At 43.7% G+C, this 18,826-nt stretch overlaps 1 protein-coding gene across 13 annotated transcripts in view; it reads left to right on the forward strand.

Annotated features, from left to right (window-relative positions):
• TNIK (TRAF2 and NCK interacting kinase) overlaps positions 1 to 18,826 on the forward strand; it is a 383,200-nt gene that overhangs the window by 76,166 nt on the left and 288,208 nt on the right. For all 13 annotated transcript variants that reach the window (XM_069727325.1, XM_069727314.1, XM_069727316.1 and 10 more), the window contains exon 2: positions 4,102 to 4,167. In XM_069727325.1, the coding sequence (XP_069583426.1) occupies positions 4,102 to 4,167 (66 nt within the window). The remainder of the gene's footprint in view (positions 1 to 4,101; positions 4,168 to 18,826) is intronic.

The following is an 18,826-nucleotide window of genomic DNA, read 5'->3' on the forward strand; positions in this document are numbered from 1 at the left end:
AAGTGCTGCAGAATAACAAAAAAAAAACATTTAAAAAAAAGTTAAGAATTATATTACAAGTAATAAAAATCATGAATGCTGTCATTACTATAATTTACAGTCACATAATATACGTAGTTATATAACCTTTAGGCTATGTGCACACGTTGCGGATTTTGCAGCTGCGGATCCGCAGCGGTTTCCCATGCGTTTACAGTACAATGTAAACCTATGGAAAACGCAATCCGCAGTGCACATGCTGCAGAAAAAAACGCTCGGAAACGCTGCGGGTTACATTCCGCAGCATGTCAATTCTTTGTGTGGATTCCACAGCGGTTTACACCTGCTCCATAATAGGAATCCACAGGTATAAAACCGCAGGTGGAATCCACACAAAATCCGCAGTAATTCCGCAGTAAATCCGCAGGTAAAACGCAGTGCCTTTTACCCGCGGATTTATGAAATCTGCTGCGGAAAAATCCGCAGAGCTAATAAATACGTGTGCACATACCCTTAAAAATGTTTTTAAAAAGAGCAGCAGATAAAACGACAAAATAATCCAAAATAAATCTTTGCGTTGCTCAAGATAGTGTTTTTTTTCCCTGTTCTGTGCAAGGATGAATCATACTTCTCTATTTGGAAATGTTATGAATGAAATTCCAAAAAAGAGGTCATTCAGTTTGAGGGGAGCAAACAAATCCTGAAAAATACAGCCCATAATAAACAACTCCATTAGACACAAAAATATGTCCAGAGCGGCCAACACACGATGATTTTGCCATATGAAGATCAATGACTTCAGCATTAGTAGGCGCTGGGGAAGGGCTCTGGCTGACGTTCTCATTGCCTAATGAATTGCTCCTTGTGGGCCACAAGCTGGGGCTGTGTGAAATATCAGATAACTAATGGGATTTTAAAAGAATGAAAAATGTATACTGATTAAGCAAATAAACATGGACGATGCTATCGAGCCCCTCCACGGAGGCTTTATTTTCCTGGCAGCTTAGAAATAACTTGGCTTGTTCATTGAAGGTATAATAAAAAGGAATCAATCATAGTCCTAATAATTAGCCACGATCTGCCTAATTATGGGCAATAAAAAAACATATGATTTTATTTACATTTTTCTGGGGTTGAAATTCGACTTTGGTATAATTTGCACAAGGAAACGAACATCCCTCGAAAAGAAACCTATAAAGCAGAGCTTTATTCATGTCATTTATCTCACCCTTTAAATGTGTAATTGACAATGCAAGCTTTGGTCTTTTAGAACTATTGATATATTAACAACTTCATCTATGGGGAGCTCTCATAGTTTGTCATTTCACACATTGCGAGAATTTTTCATGTTGTTTTTTACCTTTAAATTTTGTAGATTAAGCTATGTAAGTAAACAAAAAAAAGCAAAGCAAAGCAAGCAACTTATTATTTTGTATTATTATTTATTTATATAGCACCATTGATTCCATGGTGCTGTACATGAGACTGGGTGACATAGAAATTACAGATATTGCTTACAGTGAGCAAACTAACAATGACGGACTGATACAGGGGGCAAGGACCATTCTACAGGATGGTGGGGAAGGAGACAGTAGGCGCACAATCCAAGTTTCCCCCCCAAAAAAATAAAAATGTTTAGTCCTTGTCTCTCCTGTAAGGTTTGTTTAAGACTTTCATATCTGGGCTGCATTTTCTTTGTTTTCTTAGGTGACCACTTGCAGTGCAATTTTTCTTGAACTATCAGGGCTCGGTAGGAATAGTGAAACATTTCTGACAATTATATACGGTATATTAAATAATCTGGAGAGATTGTGCCACTTGGCGTATGTGTACACAACGTCTGAAAAATTGCTATTTTAAAAGGAAGAAAAAAAGTGAACATATGCAAGGCAAGTAGTTTTGCTATGCATATGTTCTATCTATTTTCAATACTTTGAAAGCCATTAATCTGCCAAGAGGAGTGACCTGTCCATTCTTCTGGCAGCCTCTACTAGGTTTATATATGGGACTAAATAAAAAAAAAAACACAGGCGGTAACAATATCAGAAAGAGTACACTGTTTTTATGCCTATCAACTTTATTATAATAAAAAAATATTTTTCATAATTCAGGTTGTTTGTGATATTTTAGGGTTACTAGTGCCTGTTTTATATCCTTTTTCTTACTTTGTTCCCAATGTATGCTTTTTTTGTGGTGTATGGCACAGATCCTCGATTGTTAGGCTGTGCTGGTCTGTGTTTCCCTTGCTTGTATTGTATAAGCACATACCGTGGTTGTTGATCGCTCATCTCCCTGTGGTAACGTTTAAAGAAGTTGTCCACTATTAGGACAACCCATTCTTATACCCCATGATTGGCCCCGATAAAATAAATAAAGCTTATACTTTCCTCCTGTGGCGGTGCCGTTCCCGTGGTGTAGATGCTCGCTCTTCCCGGGACTCCCGTACGATTCTTGACACATGACCCCACCGCTCAATCAGTGCTGGCATCACTGTCCCCGCCTCCTGTCGAATCGAACATGAAAGAGGAAGAGAGAGAGCAGCTGAAGCCCAGACTTCCTCTCTATATTCGATTTGTCTTAATGCTGGGTCAGATGTCACAACAACAGCCCGAGAGCCCTGAAACCACAAGTGCTGACACTGCTGGAACAACGCCAGCACAGGAGGCGAGTATAGATTTTTTTTTTATATATATTATCGGGGCAAAAATTTGCATCAAGGAGGGGTTGTCCAAGCCGTGGACAACCCCTTTAACTTGGTTCTGATTCCAGACCTGTTGACTATCCTGGCTCATGGCAAGTCTGTGAGTCGTGACTAGCGTCACATAGCGAAGCGAAAAGCGTTTCATGTACCTTAAATATGACTTAAAGAGAACCTATTGCCTCCTAAAAGTGTTGTTCCCCATGCAGATATAGGGGTAATGTTCAAGTAAGTATCATTTGAATTATGTTTGTCAGGATTACTGGAAGCATGGTTTCAGGTAGAAAATGAAATTCTATTCTGCAGCTGCTCACTTGATCATGCGATGTAATGGGCTTTAAGGCCACATTCCGACGTCAAACTTGAAAAAAACAGATCTATGTTCATCAGGTTCTTGTCACTGTGTCAGTTTTTACTATTGGTGATTTTCATGTATGAAAAATTTGCAGACAAAATTATATTTTTTATTTTTCCAATGCGTTTATTAAAGGGAACCTGTCACCCCCAAAATCGAGGGTGAGCTAAGCCCACCGGCATCAGAGGCTTATCTACAGAATTCTGTAATGCTGTAGATAAGCCCCCGATGTATCCTAAAAGATAAGAAAAAGAGGTTAGATTATACTCACCCAGGGGCGGTCCTGCTGCGGTCCGGTCCGGCGCCTCGCATCTTCATCAGATGACGTCCTCTTCTGGTCTTCACGCTGCGGCGCAGGCGTACTTTGTCTGCCCTGTTGAGGGCAGAGCAAAGTACTGCAGTGCGCAGGCTCCGGGCCTCTCTGACCTTTCCCGGCGCCTGCGCACTGCAGTACTTTGCTCTGCCCTCAACAGGGCAGACAAAGTACGCCTGCGCTGGAGCCACAGCATGAAGACCAGAAGAGGACGTCATCCTATGAAGATGGGAGGCCCCGGACCGCGACGCCCACCGGATCGGACCGCCCGCCCAGGTGAGTATAATCTAACCTCTTTTTCTCTTCTTTTAGGATACATCGGGGGCTTATCTCCAGCATTACAGAATGCTGGAGATAAGCCTCTGATACCGGTGGGCTTAGCTCAACCTCGATTTTGGGGGTGACAGGCTCCCTTTAAAGTAACAAAATTGTCTACCGCCGTCGTGCAGACCTTCTGGGGTTACATAGCTCACATTAAATATAATGGTTGAAAATGTATTGTAGCCTTTAAGTATTAGCAAAATATTGGTCTAATTAATGCACTTTGTGCCTGAATTTAGTAATATGGGGTGACGTGGGGACCATGCTTGTAGAGGAGTGTATGATTCGACCACAGAGGTTAGAGCGCCGTGTATCTGCGTAAATGTGGCTTGTTACAATGAGCAGTATGCCTGGGGTTGTTTAGACATTAAGCTTCTATTCTTAGCACCTGTGTATTTAAAGTGCTTTCTTCAACTTCTTTTTATGTTTTCTTAGGATCCTGCAGGAATATTTGAACTGGTAGAACTTGTTGGAAATGGAACTTATGGACAAGTTTACAAGGTGAGATACCTCTGCGAATACTTTGAAGATGATCTAAGAAAAATATACCCCCGAAAGAATGAAGATTGTGGTGTTAAGTTTGCTTTTTCTGAAAACATTTTGCTAAATTTATTGAAAAAAAAAAAGACATTTAGTAATTTCAGATGCTGAAAACTGAGAAAAGAGGAATTGAATAGAGTTAAAGGTGAAGGTTCAAATTTAATTATCTTTACCTCATTCTTACAATGTCATCCTTGGAGGCCTGTGACCTGGAATATTCGTTAATCGCTAGAATGATGGGGTTGTGATGCTTTTTAATGTGCCACTTAGATTAGATAGCAACTGTTCCTCAACATGCATGCGGTTTGGGTAAGAATGCACGTGTTCTCATTATAGAGAGGGGAGTGAGCTTCTGCCAGACATTACTAACCTTGGCTTATCTTCTGTGAGCACAAAACGATCTGGGATATGGAAATCTAACATACCTGGCCGGTCTTTCATCCAACGTCAGGGGAGTGTCCAGACATCTCATACACATTAAGGTACCTTCACACATAACGATATTGTTAACGATATCGTTGCTTTTTGTGACGTAGCAACGATATCGTTAATGAAATCGTTATGTGTGACAGCGACCAACGATCAGGCCCCTGCTGGGAGATCGTTGGTCGCTGAATAAAGTCCAGAACTTTATTTCGTCGCTGGACTCCCTGGAGACATCGCTGGATCGGCGTGTGTGACACCGATCCAGCGATGTCTTCACTGGTAACCAGGGTAAACATCGGGTAACTAAGCGCAGGGCCGCGCTTAGTAACCCGATGTTTACCCTGGTTACCATCCTAAAAGTAAAAAAAAACAAACACTACATACTTACCTACAGCCGTCTGTCCTCCAGCGCTGTGCTCTGCTCTCCTCCTGTACTGTCTGTGAGCGTCGGTCAGCCGGAAAGCAGAGCGGTGACGTCACCGCTCTGCTTTCCGGCCGCTGTGCTCACAGACAGTACAGGAGGAGAGCAGAGCACAGCGCTGGAGGACAGACGGCTGTAGGTAAGTATGTAGTGTTTGTTTTTTTTTACTTTTAGGATGGTAACCAGGGTAAACATCGGGTTACTAAGCGCGGCCCTGCGCTTAGTTACCCGATGTTTACCCTGGTTACCGGCATCGTTGGTCACTGGAGAGCGGTCTGTGTGACAGCTCTCCAGCGACCAAACAGCGACGCTGCAGCGATCCGGATCGTTGTCGGTATCGCTGCAGCGTCGCTTAATGTGAAGGGGCCTTTAGACTGTTGACTGGTTCCTCTTCAGGTTCGGGCCGACTTTAGTTAGTAATTGGATTTCGCTCATTTACGTCAGCGACACTCGACTGTTCCTTAAAAGCCATTTCTTACCTAATCTCAAGATAGGTGATAAATATCTGATCGATAAAGGCCCCACTGTTGAGACCCTAAGTATTACAAGAATGGGTGTCCTTATCTCTGGTTTCTCCTCACTGTAGTCAAAATCGAATGGCACAGCCTGGCTATAGATGGCCACAGCAGCTTCTTTCATGTCTGTGGAGCTGGCGGAAAGAGCAGAATGCTGTACTCGGTTACCACTGTCAGTCCCATAGACAACGTTATTGAAAATGGTCCATATCTTATTTTCATTTGCACTTGGAAACTCGAGAAGAAATGGAATGAAACTGAATGGGAGGAGACACAGAGTAGATATTAGAAAAAACTTTTTGACAGAGTGATCAATGAGTGGAACAGACTGCCACGAGAGGTGGTGAGTTCTCATTCAATGGAAGTCTTCAAACAGAGGCTGGACAGACATCTGTCTGAGATGGTTTAGTGAATCCTGCATTGAGCAGGAGGTTGGACACGATGACCCTGGTGGTCCCTTCCAACTCTAACATTCTATGATTCTAAAGTAATACCACACAGTTGTTGGATTTGGTTGCGTTTTACTGGCTGCCTCACCAAACCCGAGGTACTTTTCTAGTAACTGAAAATATATAATTTTATTTTGGATCATATAAAGACTGGCTGAGCAGTTTACAGAATAAAGTTGTTAACAATAGAGCTGGAAAGACTTGGCGTGTGTTATGTACAGAACAAAGGACCGTGACATTAGAACCCGCTCTCTCACTTTTATTTAAAGGCTGCACAGATTGCAGTTGGTATACAATGGATTTTCTTGTTATTTCAGCATGGGTTTCACAGCAGTCCCTTGTGCTCCATGAGTAAAGGGATGCTAATATTCCAGTGACACGTGTCCTATATTGTTCTTTCCATTACAACTGGAACATAAATCCTTTTGAAGCATTTTTTAATGCAAATGACCATTTATTAACACTTCATAGTTACAATTTAGTAGTCCCTTCATCTAAAGATTTCTTTACTAAGAGTCCAAATTGATTAAACAGTTGGGCAAAATTAGAAAGGAACCAAATCCAATGAAGTTTTTATGAAGGTGGAGTAGTGCAGTTATTATTCTGGCCTATTAGTAGCTAGTGCCTGGCATAATGGAGCAGGATAATCGTAACTAATGGGGAACATGATCATCAGTTTGGTCATTGCTATTGGACTCTTGTCTGGTTTCCTTCACCAGGGGCAGCAGCATGTATCCTGGAACGTGAAAAAGTTATGATTTTCATCTTTATAATATTTTGATAACATGTTATATCTACATTCCTTCCCTGAAGCTAAAGAAGGAATAAATCCTGCTCCTTTCTGCTGTTTGCCACATACTGAATATCACATTGACCTTGGGTACATTATCTAATGGCTCACAAGAGGCAGAATTCAAAGCTGTAGATTTCAGTCTTTCTACATCAATACAAAAATAGGGAAAAAGGAAAAAATGGGAAGAAAATAAGTCAGCTCACCAATCCCTCAACAGTGCAATGATGTCCATGCACGGAGCCGCCTTGGTCAAGGGCGTAGTCCAGAGCCAGCAATGAAAAAGAAAAAATAATCTCCAGCATGGATCTTCTAAAAAGTCAATTTATTGAAAACACTTTAAAATGCAAACATTTGCAAAAAAGAGATGGGGGTCTTGACCTGATGGTCGAAACGCGTCGGCGTTGACCACCTGGGACCCCCATCTCTTTTTTGCAAATGTTTGCATTTTAAAGTGTTTTCAATAAATTGACTTTTTAGAAGATCCATGCTGGAGATTATTTTTTCTTTTTCTACATCAATGGTTCGATAACTAGCACTAGCACAGACTATCCCAACTACCACCAGAAATCAGACCAGTTCCGATGAGTCACATTTTACCAAAGAAGAAGAGTGATGGCTTCCTGGGTCATACCAAGTGCAGCTGATAATTGCCCTATGCAATTTGCCTCGTCATACTGACTGTCTCGGTTTTGTCTTATGTGGAGATTCGGGATCTGGATGTGACTCTAAACCCAACCAGCAGCATTGAGTGTTTGTTCTCGCACAAGTCCTCCTTTAGCTTTCTCTATCTGCATACACCTGGCTCTATGACTGACATGGCTCAGTACTGTACGTCATTAGATCATGAAGTGCATGATAAACACTGTTTTTTTGTAATGAATGAACACTGTCTTTTCCTTGTATCCTTCTGTTTCTCTCACCGTACTTCCGAGGAGTCTTTTCTGAGTATATCTTTTCTCCTTTTCTCTCTGTCAAGGTTCCATAAGGTTAATTTTTTGGCCTCCTTGCTGTTTACCTTTTCAAAAAGCCATTTGGGTAGGCTATCTGTAATTTGGGTTTCCAGTACAATCTTTATGCTGAAGGCACCCACTATAGGTATACTCTCTAGGGCAGGGGTCCCCAACCTGTAGCTCGGGAGCCACATGTGGCTCGTTGTCCCTTGAATTGTGGCTCACGGCTGTCTGTCAGCTTGGTGCATTAGCTCCAGTTCTAGCAAACAGGTATGAAGAGCACATCTGAAAATGGTGAATTTTGTGAGCAGCCCTGCACAGAAGAGCAGATCTGGATGCACAAATGCTGGTCTTAGGTTGTTTGAGATGATGTAAGTATGGTATGTTGGAGACAAGATGATACCACCTGTCAGAGGAGATGTTTGAAGCTGGATGTGTCTTGGGAGTGCTTTATAGGAGAATACTGAATGGGGGGTATTGGTTTAGGGTGGTTGATTTTTGTGGAAAAGCTTTGGTTACCATTATTCCTGTTATGGGGGCTTTAGTTGCCACTATTGTGAGGGGGGCGGGAGCTGAATGTGGCTCGCAACCCTCTCTGAGCTGGATGTGGCTCTCAAGGTCAGAAACGTTGGGGACCTCTGCTCTAGGGACATTTCTGCTCTTAGTGATGGAGCCAAATTTTTTAAATCTGACCAGTGTCACTTTATGTGGTAATAACTCTGGAACGCTTCAACAAATCCCAGTGATTTTGAGACTGTTTTTTGGCGACACATTATACTTTATGATAATGGTAAATTTAGGTCAATATGTTTTGTGTTTTATTTATAAAAAAAAACCCAGAAACTTTGAATGATTATCCCTTTAATCTAGATAGTCATAACACACTGTCTGTATTTTATTAATTCTTTGTATTTATTTTTATTTTAACGTTTCTGTCTGGTGCAATCCCCATTGGGAAATGTGCTCCACTATTGTTAATGCCATCCAGTGCACATCTTGCCACATGTATGCAGTCCTTGAGCAGCCGATCGAGGGTGCATACTGCTGTGCGAGATGTGAGCACGTTGTGCATTTGGAAACCCAGATTCTGGATCTAAATGTGCAGCTGGCAACACTGAGATCCATTGACAATATGGAAAGGAGTCTTCTGCTCACTGAGCAGACGCTCAATGGACTAGATGAGGGGGGGAGTTGCAGGACAGTGAAGCAGCAAGCTGGGTGACAGAAAGGGTAGCGGGAAGAGTGCCAGGGAGGCTAGTCCTGATCTGGCACACCCCAATAAGTTTGCTAAGTTGGCAGATGAGGGGGGTGCCAGTACAGGGGTAGCACTGCTGCAGCCAGGCATGTCCTCTGAAAGCTGGAGGTGTGACTGCTACAGTAAGGAGGGAAATAGGAGAGCAGTGCAGGCCAGACAGGTGCTGGTAGTGGGGGATTCAATTATTAGGGGAACAGATAAGGCAATCTGTCACAAAGACAGGAATCCTCGAACGAGGTGATGCCTACCTGGTGCTCGAGTCCGACACATCGCTGATCGGGTGGACAGATTACTGGGAGGGGCTGGTGAGGACGCAGCGGTCATGGTACACATTGGCACAAATTACAAAGTTAGAGGTAGGTGGAAGGTCCTTAAAGATGATATCAGGGAATTAGGCTGCAAGCTGAAAGCAAGGACCGTCAAGGAACGCTTCAACGGATCTTGGCAATTCTGACACTGTTTTCTCGTCACATATTGTACTTCATGATAGTGGTACAATTTCTTAGATATAACGTGCGTTTATTTGTGAAAAAAATGGAAATTTGGGGAAATTTTTAAAAATTTTGCAATTTTCTAACTTTGAATTTTTATGCCCTTAAATCACAGAGATATGTCACACAAAATAATTAATAAGTAACATTTCCCACATGTCCACTTTACATCAGCACAATTTTGGAAACAACATTTTTTTTTTTGTTAGGGAGTTATAAGAATTAAACGTTGACCAGCAATTTCTCATTTTTACAACACCAATATTTTTTAGGGACCACATCACATTTGAAGTCATTTTGAGGGGTCGATATGATAGAAAATAACCAAGTGTGACACCATTCTAAAAACTGCACCCCTCAAGGTGCTCAAACCCACATTCAAGAAGTTTATTAACCCTTCAGGTGTTTTACAGGAATTTTTGGAATGTTTTAAAAAAATGAACATTTTACTTTTTTCACAAAAAATGTAATTTAGCTCCAAATTTTTTTATTTTACCAAGGGTAACAGGAGAAAGTGGACCCCAAAAGTTGTTGTACAATTTGTTCTGAGTACGCTGACACCCCATATGTGGGGGTAAACCACTGTTTGGGTGCATGGCAGAGCTCGGAAGGGAAGGAGCGCCATATGACTTTTCAATGCAAAATTGACTGGAATTGAGATGGGATGCCATGTTGGTTTGGAGAGCCCCTGATGTGCCTAAACATTGAAACCCCCCACAAGTGACACCATTTTGGAAAGTAGACCCCCTAAGGAACTTATCTAGATGTGTTTTGACAGCTTTCAACCCCCGAGTGTTTCACTACAGTTTATAACGCAGAGCCGTGAAAATAAAAAATCATTTTTTTCCACAAAAATTATTTTTTAGCCCCCTGTTTTGTATTTTTCCAAGGGTAACAGGAGAAATTGGACCCCAAAAGTTGTTGTCCAATTTGTCCTGAGTACGCTGATACCCCATATGTGGGGGGGGGGGGGGAACCACCGTTTGGGCGCATGGCAGAGCTCGGAAGGGAAGGAGCTCATTTGGAATGCAGACTTAGATGGATTGGTCTGCAGGCGTCATGTTGCATTTGCAGAGCCCCTGATGCACCTAAACAATAGAAATCCCCCACAAGTGACGCCATTTTGGAAACTAGACCCCTCAAGGAACTTATCTACTGTAGATGTGTTGTGGGAACTCTAAACTACAGTTTATAACGCTGAGTCGTGAAAATAAAAATTTTTTTCCCACAAAAATGTTTTTTAGCCCCCAATTTTTCTTTTCCCAAGGGTAACAAGAGAAATTGGACCCCAATAGTTGTTGTCCAATTTGTCCTGAGTATGCTGATACCCCATATGTTGGGGTAAACCCCTGTTTTGGCGCACGGGAGAGCTCGGAAGGGAAGGAGCACTGTTTTACTTTTTCAACGCAGAATTTCTTCCCTGTGTCTCCGCCATTGCTAGTCTGCCCTGTGTGTCCGCCATAGCCAGACTACCCTGTGCCTACGCCATAGTCTGCCAGTCCTGTATTCCCGCTGTTCCCAGCGTGCTCTTTGCCCTGCTTATCCAGCCTCTTTTCCATTCGTACTTTCTGTCCCCGAGTATCAGCTTCCGCGGCAATAGTCTCCCTCGGGCCTGCCCCTAACGCTCCCTGTATTGGGGGTGGTCCACCTGGTCAGCTCACCCTTGGGAGGTTCGTTGTCGTGGAACGTACCGGAAGGTACGAAACCACAAAATCAAAACGGGAAAAAAACAAGGACCGTCGAGCCTGTCTATAATTCAGCCGTTTGGCAGACTCGAGGTAAATCAAATTCTTATGATCAGTCAAGACCACAATACGGTGCTTAGCTCCCTCAAGCCAATGTCGCCACTCCTCAAACGCCCACTTCATAGCCAACAACTCCCGATTGCCGACATCATAATTACATTCAGCAGGCGAAAACTTACGGGAAAAGAAGGCACACGGTTTCATTAAGGAACCAACAGGATCCCTCTGAGACAAAACGGCCCCTGCCCCAATCTCAGAAGCGTCAACATCAACCTGAAACGGAAGAGAAACATCCGGTTGGCGCAACACCGGAGCAGAAGTAAATCGACTTTTAAGCTCCTGAAAGGCAGAGACAGCTGCAGAGGACCAATTCGCCACATCCGCGCCTTTCTTCGTCAAATCGGTCAAGGGTTTAACCACGCTAGAAAAATTAGCAATAAAACGGCGATAAAAATTTGCAAAACCCCAAAATTTCTGAAGGCTCTTCACAGATGTGGGCTGAATCCAATCATGAATAGCCTGAACCTTAACCGGATCCATCTCTATAGATGAGGGAGAAAAAATAAAACCCAAAAAAGAGACTTTCTGCACCCCAAAGAGACACTTAGACCCTTTCACAAACAGGGCATTGTCACGAAGGATCTGAAATACCATCCTGACCTGTTCCACATGAGACTCCCAATCATCTGAAAAAATCAAAATATCGTCCAAATATACAATCAAGAACTTATCAATATAAGTCCGGAAGATATCATGCATGAAGGACTGAAAAACAGATGGAGCATTAGTGAGCCCGAATGGCATCACAAGGTATTCAAAATGGCCTTCGGGCGTGTTAAACGCAGTTTTCCATTCATCACCCTGCTTAATACGAACAAGATTATATGCCCCCCGAAGATCAATCTTAGTAAACCAACTAGCTCCCTTAATCCTAGCAAACAAATCGGTAAGCAAAGGATATTGAAACTTGACCGTGATTTTATTCAAGAGGCGAAAATCAATACAGGGTCTCAAGGAACCATCTTTTTTAGCAACAAAAAAGAATCCCGCTCCCAACGGTGAAGAAGATGGCCGAATATGCCCTTTCTCCAAACACTCCTTAATATAGCTCCGCATGGCGGTATGTTCAGGCACAGACAGGTTAAAAAGTCGACCCTTAGGAAACTTACAACCTGGAATCAAGTCAATAGCACAATCGCAGTTCCTGTGCGGTGGAAGGAAACTGGACTTGGGCTCATCGAATACATCCTGAAAATCAGACAAAAACTCTGGAATTTCAGAAGAGGAAGAAGAGGAGATGGACATCAAAGGAACATCATTATGAACCCCCTGACAACCCCAACTAGTCACAGACATGGACTTCCAATCCAACAAAGGATTATGTACCTGCAACCACGGAAAACCCAGCACGATAGCATCATGCAAATTATGCAACACCAGAAATCTACAATCTTCCTGATGGGCTGGCGCCATGCGCATGGTCTCCTGTGTCCAAAACTGGGGCTTATTCTTAGCCAAGGGTGTAGCATCAATGCCCCTTAAAGGAATAGGGTTCTGCAAAGGCTGCAAGGAAAAACCGCAACGCCTGGCAAACTGTTATGGACCTGGTGGTTAGGAGCACCCGAAACGACCTGATGGTTAAACTCACACAGGACAAGCTCTGGGAAGTGGGAACTCTGCTGACCGCAACCCCTAATCCTATCACACAACTAGAAATAGCCGTGGAGCGTACCTAACTAGGCCTAGACGCCTCTTCACAGCCTAAGAGCTAACTAGCCCTAGAGACAGAAAATAAAGCCTACCTTGCCTCAGAGAAATTCCCCAAAGGAAAAGGCAGCCCCCCACATATACAGTTAGGGCCAGAAATATTTGGACAGTGACACAATTTTCGCGAGTTGGGCTCTGCATGCCACCACATTGGATTTGAAATGAAACCTCTACAACAGAATTCAAGTGCAGATTGTAACGTTTAATTTGAAGGGTTGAACAAAAATATCTGATAGAAAATGTAGGAATTGTACACATTTCTTTACAAACACTCCACATTTTAGGAGGTCAAAAGTAATTGGACAAATAAACATAACCCAAACAAAATATTTTTATTTTCAATATTTTGTTGCAAATCCTTTGGAGGCAATCACTGCCTTAAGTCTGGAACCCATGGACATCACCAAACGCTGGGTTTCCTCCTTCTTAATGCTTTGCCAGGCCTTTACAGCCGCAGCCTTCAGGTCTTGCTTGTTTGTGGGTCTTTCCGTCTTAAGTCTGGATTTGAGCAAGTGAAATGCATGCTCAATTGGGTTTAGATCTGGAGATTGACTTGGCCATTGCAGAATGTTCCACTTTTTGGCACTCATGAACTCCTGGGTAGCTTTGGCTGTATGCTTGGGATCATTGTCCATCTGTACTATGAAGCACCGTCCAATCAACTTTGCAGCATTTGGCTGAATCTGGGCTGAAAGTATATCCCGGTACACTTCAGAATTCATCCGGCTACTCTTGTCTGCTCTTATGTCATCAATAAACACAAGTGACCCAGTGCCATTGAAAGCCATGCATGCCCATGCCATCACGTTGCCTCCACCATGTTTTACAGAGGATGTGGTGTGCCTTGGATCATGTGCCATTCCCTTTCTTCTCCAAACTTTTTTCTTCCCATCATTCTGGTACAGGTTGATCTTTGTCTCATCTGTCCATAGAATACTTTTCCAGAACTGAGCTGGCTTCTTGAGGTGTTTTTCTGCAAATTTAACTCTGGCCTGTCTATTTTTGGTATTGATGAATGGTTTGCATCTAGATGTGAACCCTTTGTATTTACTGTCATGGAGTCTTCTCTTTACTGTTGACTTAGAGACAGATACACCTACTTCACTGAGAGTGTTCTGGACTTCAGTTGATGTTGTGAACGGGTTCTTCTTCACCAAATTAAGTATGCGGCGATCATCCACCACTGTTGTCATCCGTGGACGCCCAGGCCTTTTTGAGTTCCCAAGCTCACCAGTCAATTCCTTTTTTCTAAGAATGTACCCAACTGTTGATTTTGCTACTCCAAGCATGTCTGCTATCTCTCTGATGGATTTTTTCTTTTTTTCAGCCTCAGGATGTTCTGCTTCACCTCAATTGAGAGTTCCTTTGACCGCATGTTGTCTGCTCACAGCAACAGCTTCCAAATGCAAAACCACACACCTGGAATCCACCCCTGACCTTTTAAATACTTCATTGATTACAGGTTAATGAGGGAGACGCCTTCAGAGTTAATTGCAGCCCTTAGAGTCCATTGTCCAATTACTTTTGGTCCCTTGAAAAAGAGGACGCTATGCATTACAGAGCTATGATTCCTAAACCCTTTCTCCGATTTGGATGTGGAAACTATCATATTGCAGCTGGGAGTGTGCACTTTCAGCCCATATTATATATATAATTGTATTTCTGAACATGTTTTTGTAAACAGCTAAAATAACAAAACTTGTGTCACTGTCCAAATATTTCTGGCCCTAACTGTATTGACTGTGAGTTAAGATGAAAGTCACAAACACAGAAATGAAACAGGTTTCAGCAAAGGGAGGCCAGACTTACTAAACAGACTGAGGATAGGAAAAGTATCTTTGCGATCAGCACAAAAAACTACAAAAAGACCACGCAGAGTGTGCAAAAAGACCTCCGCACCGACTCACGGTGCGGAGGTGCCACTCTGCATCCCAGAGCTTCCAGCTAGCGAGACAAAATCATGATAGCAAGCTGGACAAGGAAACAATGAACAAATAATTAACTAGCAGGAACTTAGCTTCTGCTGGAGTAGACAGGTCACCAGAAAGATCCAAGAGCGAACTGAATCAGTACAAGAACATGGACAGCTGGCATGAAGTAACGATCTGAGTGGAGTTAAATAGAGCAGCCAGCCAAAGAATAAACTACGTCACCTGTGGAAGGAACCTCAGAAGCAGCAGCTCCACTCACAGCCACCAGAGGGAGTCCATGGACAGAACTCGCCGAAGTACCATTCATGACCACAGGAGGGAGTTCGATAACAGAATTCACAACAGCAAACCCAAAGTCCATTAAGTTCAAGGCGGCGCCTGAATCCACAAACGCCATGACAGAAAATGATGACAATGAGCAGATCAAGGACACAGATAACAGAAATTTAGGTTGTACAGTACTGATGGTAAATGAACTAGCGATCCTCTTTGTCCGCTTAGGACAAACTGAAATGACATAAGAAGCATCGCCACAATAATAACACAACCCATTTTGACGTCTGAGTCCTTGTCGTTCTGTTCTAGACAGAATCCTATCACACTGCATTGGCTCAGGAATCTGCTCTGAGGACAACGCCACAGCGCGCACAGTTCTGCGCTCCCGCAAGCGCCGGTCAATCTGAATGGCCAGAGACATCGAATCACTCAGACCAGAAGGCGTGGGAAACCCCACCATAACATCTTTAACGGATTCAGAAAGACCCCTTCTGAAAATTGCCGCCAAAGCATCATTATTCCATTTAGTCAACACAGACCATTTTCTGAATTTCTGACAATACAATTCTGCCGCCTCTTGACCCTGAGACAGGGCCAACAAGGTCTTCTGAGCCTGATCCACAGAATTAGGTTCATCATATAATAATCCCAAAGCCTGAAAAAAGGAGTCTATATTAAGCAAAGCCGGATTCCCTGATTCCAAGGAAAACGCCCAATCCTGCGGGTCGCTACGCAGCAGGGAGATTACGATTTTTACCTGCTAAATGGAATCACCAGAGGATCGAGGTCTCAGGGCAAAAAACAGTTTACAGTTGTTTTTAAAACTCAAAAATTTAGACCGGTCACCAGAAAACAAATCAGGAGTAGGAATCTTCGGTTCTAAAGCAGGAGTCTGAACAATATAATCTGAAATACCCTGTACCCTAGCAGCAAGCTGGTCTACACGAGAAGCTATTTCCTGAACATTCATGCTAGCACAACGCTCCTCAGCCACCCAGAGATTAAGAGGGAAGAGAACAGAAAGCAGACTGAAGAAAAAAAAATGGCTCAACACCTTTCTTCCCTTCTTCTGAGAGGCATTTAACTCATTATGGGCCAGTTGTACTGTTATGATCCGGTGACCTTGGAGCAGCATGATAACTTTCACTGGAGTAGGTGGCCACTATACTGACCGCAGATCCTGATCTTAACACCGCAACTAGAAGTAGCCATGGAGTGTACCTAACCAATCCTAGACACCTCGTCACAGCCGGAGGACTAAATACCCCTAAAGATGGAAACAGGAATACTATCTTGCCTCAGAGCAGAACCCCAAAGGATAGACAGCCCCCCACAAATATTGGCGGTGAGTCTGAGAGGAAAAAACATACACAGGCAGAAAAACAGGATTTAGCACAGGAGGCCACTCTAGCTAAAATAGGACAGGATAGGACAGAGTTCTGTGCGGTCAGTATTAAAACCCTTCAAAATATCCACAGCAGAATATACAAAAACTTCCTACATCTAACTAAAGACATAGGAGCGTATATCTGCAACTCCAGCGAATCCTACAATCAGAGCAGGAATACAATCAAAAATAAGCACACAGCCAGTGTGCCACAGAAAAAGAAACCAAACACTTATCTTTGCTGAAATGGCAACCAAGCAGGAAAAGCCCAGACAGACATCCATCATGTCCCAAAAAACATTGACAACTGGCAAGGACTAATGAATCCAGCAAACCTAAATAGCCCAGTCAGAACTGCAATTAGCAGATACACCTGTCCACAACTGCAGCCCAGGAACAACTGCATTACCATCTGCTACCACCAGAGGGAGCTCAAAAGCAGAATTCACAACAATAATGGCCACAAATGATGCTCCATACTGTATAATGACTGCACATGATGCTCCATACTGTATAATGACTGCACATGATGCTCCATACTGTATAATGATAGCACATGATGCTCCATACTGTATAATGGCCACACATGATGCTCCATACTGTATGAATGCACATGATGCTCCATACTGTATAATGACTGCACATGATGCTCCATACTGTATAATGGTCACACATGATGCTCCATACTGTAGAATGACTGCACAAGATGCTCCATATTGTATAATGACTGCACATGATGCTCCATACTGTATAATGGCCACACATGATGCTCCTTACTGTATAATGACTGCACATGATGCTCCATACTGTATAATGACTGCACATGATGCTGCATACTGTATAATGACCAGACATGATACTTCGTACCGTATAATGGCCACGCATAGCTACTCCTACATACGTGGCTGCGCTCCATACACTTTGCACACACGGCTCCAATCCGTACACACGTGCTCCGCTCCATACACCTCATACACTCGCGGCTCCACTCTGTACACCTCGTACACATTCAGCTCTGCTCCATACACCTCATACACATACGGCTCTGCTTTGTACACCTCGTACACATTCAGCTCCGCTCCATACGCCTCGTACACATTCAGCTCCACTCTATACACCTCGTACACATTCGGCTCCGCTCCATACACCTCGTACACATTCGGCTCCGCTCCATACACCTCGTACACATTCGGCTCCGCTCCATACACCTCGTACACATTCGGCTCCGCTCCATACACCTCGTACACATGGCTCCGCTCCATACACCTCGTACACATTCGGCTTCGCTCCATACACCTCGTACCCATTCAGCTCCACTCCATACACCTCGGACACACACGGCTCCGCTCCATACACCTGGTACACACACGGCTCCGCTCCATACATCTCGTACACATTTAGCTCCGCTCCATACACCTCGTACACACGGCTCCGCTCCATACACCTCGTACACACTTAGTTCTGCTCCATACACCTCGTACACATTTAGCTCCAGTTCCACTCCATACACCTCGTACACATTCAGCTCCGCTCCATACAGCTCATACACATTCAGCTCCACTCCATACACCTCGTACACATTCAGCTCCGCTCCATACACCTCATACACACACGGCTCCCCTCTGTATATGTCGTACACATTTAGCTCCGCTCCATACACCTCGTACACATTCAGCTCCACTCCATACACCTTGTACATATTCAGCTCTGCTCCATACACCTCATACACACACGGCTCCGCTCCGTATACCTCGTACACATTCAGCTCCGCTCGATACACCTCATACACACGGCTCCGATCCATACCTCGTACACACATGGCTCTGCTACATCCACACTGTAAACACCTCCTGACCCCACACATGAGGCAGCTTACTTACCTCATCCAGCAGCACCATGGCAAGTTGGCAACCAGCACAGCCGAGTCCTGCAATCTACGGAGGTCCCGATCATGTGACCCCTGACTCCTCCCACCTGTGACCTTCTCACTGGTCATGTGCGCATGGAGCAGCCAATATGTGGTGTGCTGTGCTCAGGCTGTTCTGCGGTTGCGGGATGAGGCTGACCGCCTGATATTGCAGCACACCTCCCAACCACTGCGGGACAACTAATGTTCTGCCCGAGATCGCGGGCCTGACTGTCAAAATCGGGACAGTCCCGCTGGATGCGGGACAGTTGGGAGGTATGTATATATACTAGATTCCTTGATAGGGC

Source organism: Ranitomeya imitator, chromosome 5 (assembly GCF_032444005.1).
Source record: "Ranitomeya imitator isolate aRanImi1 chromosome 5, aRanImi1.pri, whole genome shotgun sequence".
NCBI classification, from domain to species: domain Eukaryota; kingdom Metazoa; phylum Chordata; class Amphibia; order Anura; family Dendrobatidae; genus Ranitomeya; species Ranitomeya imitator.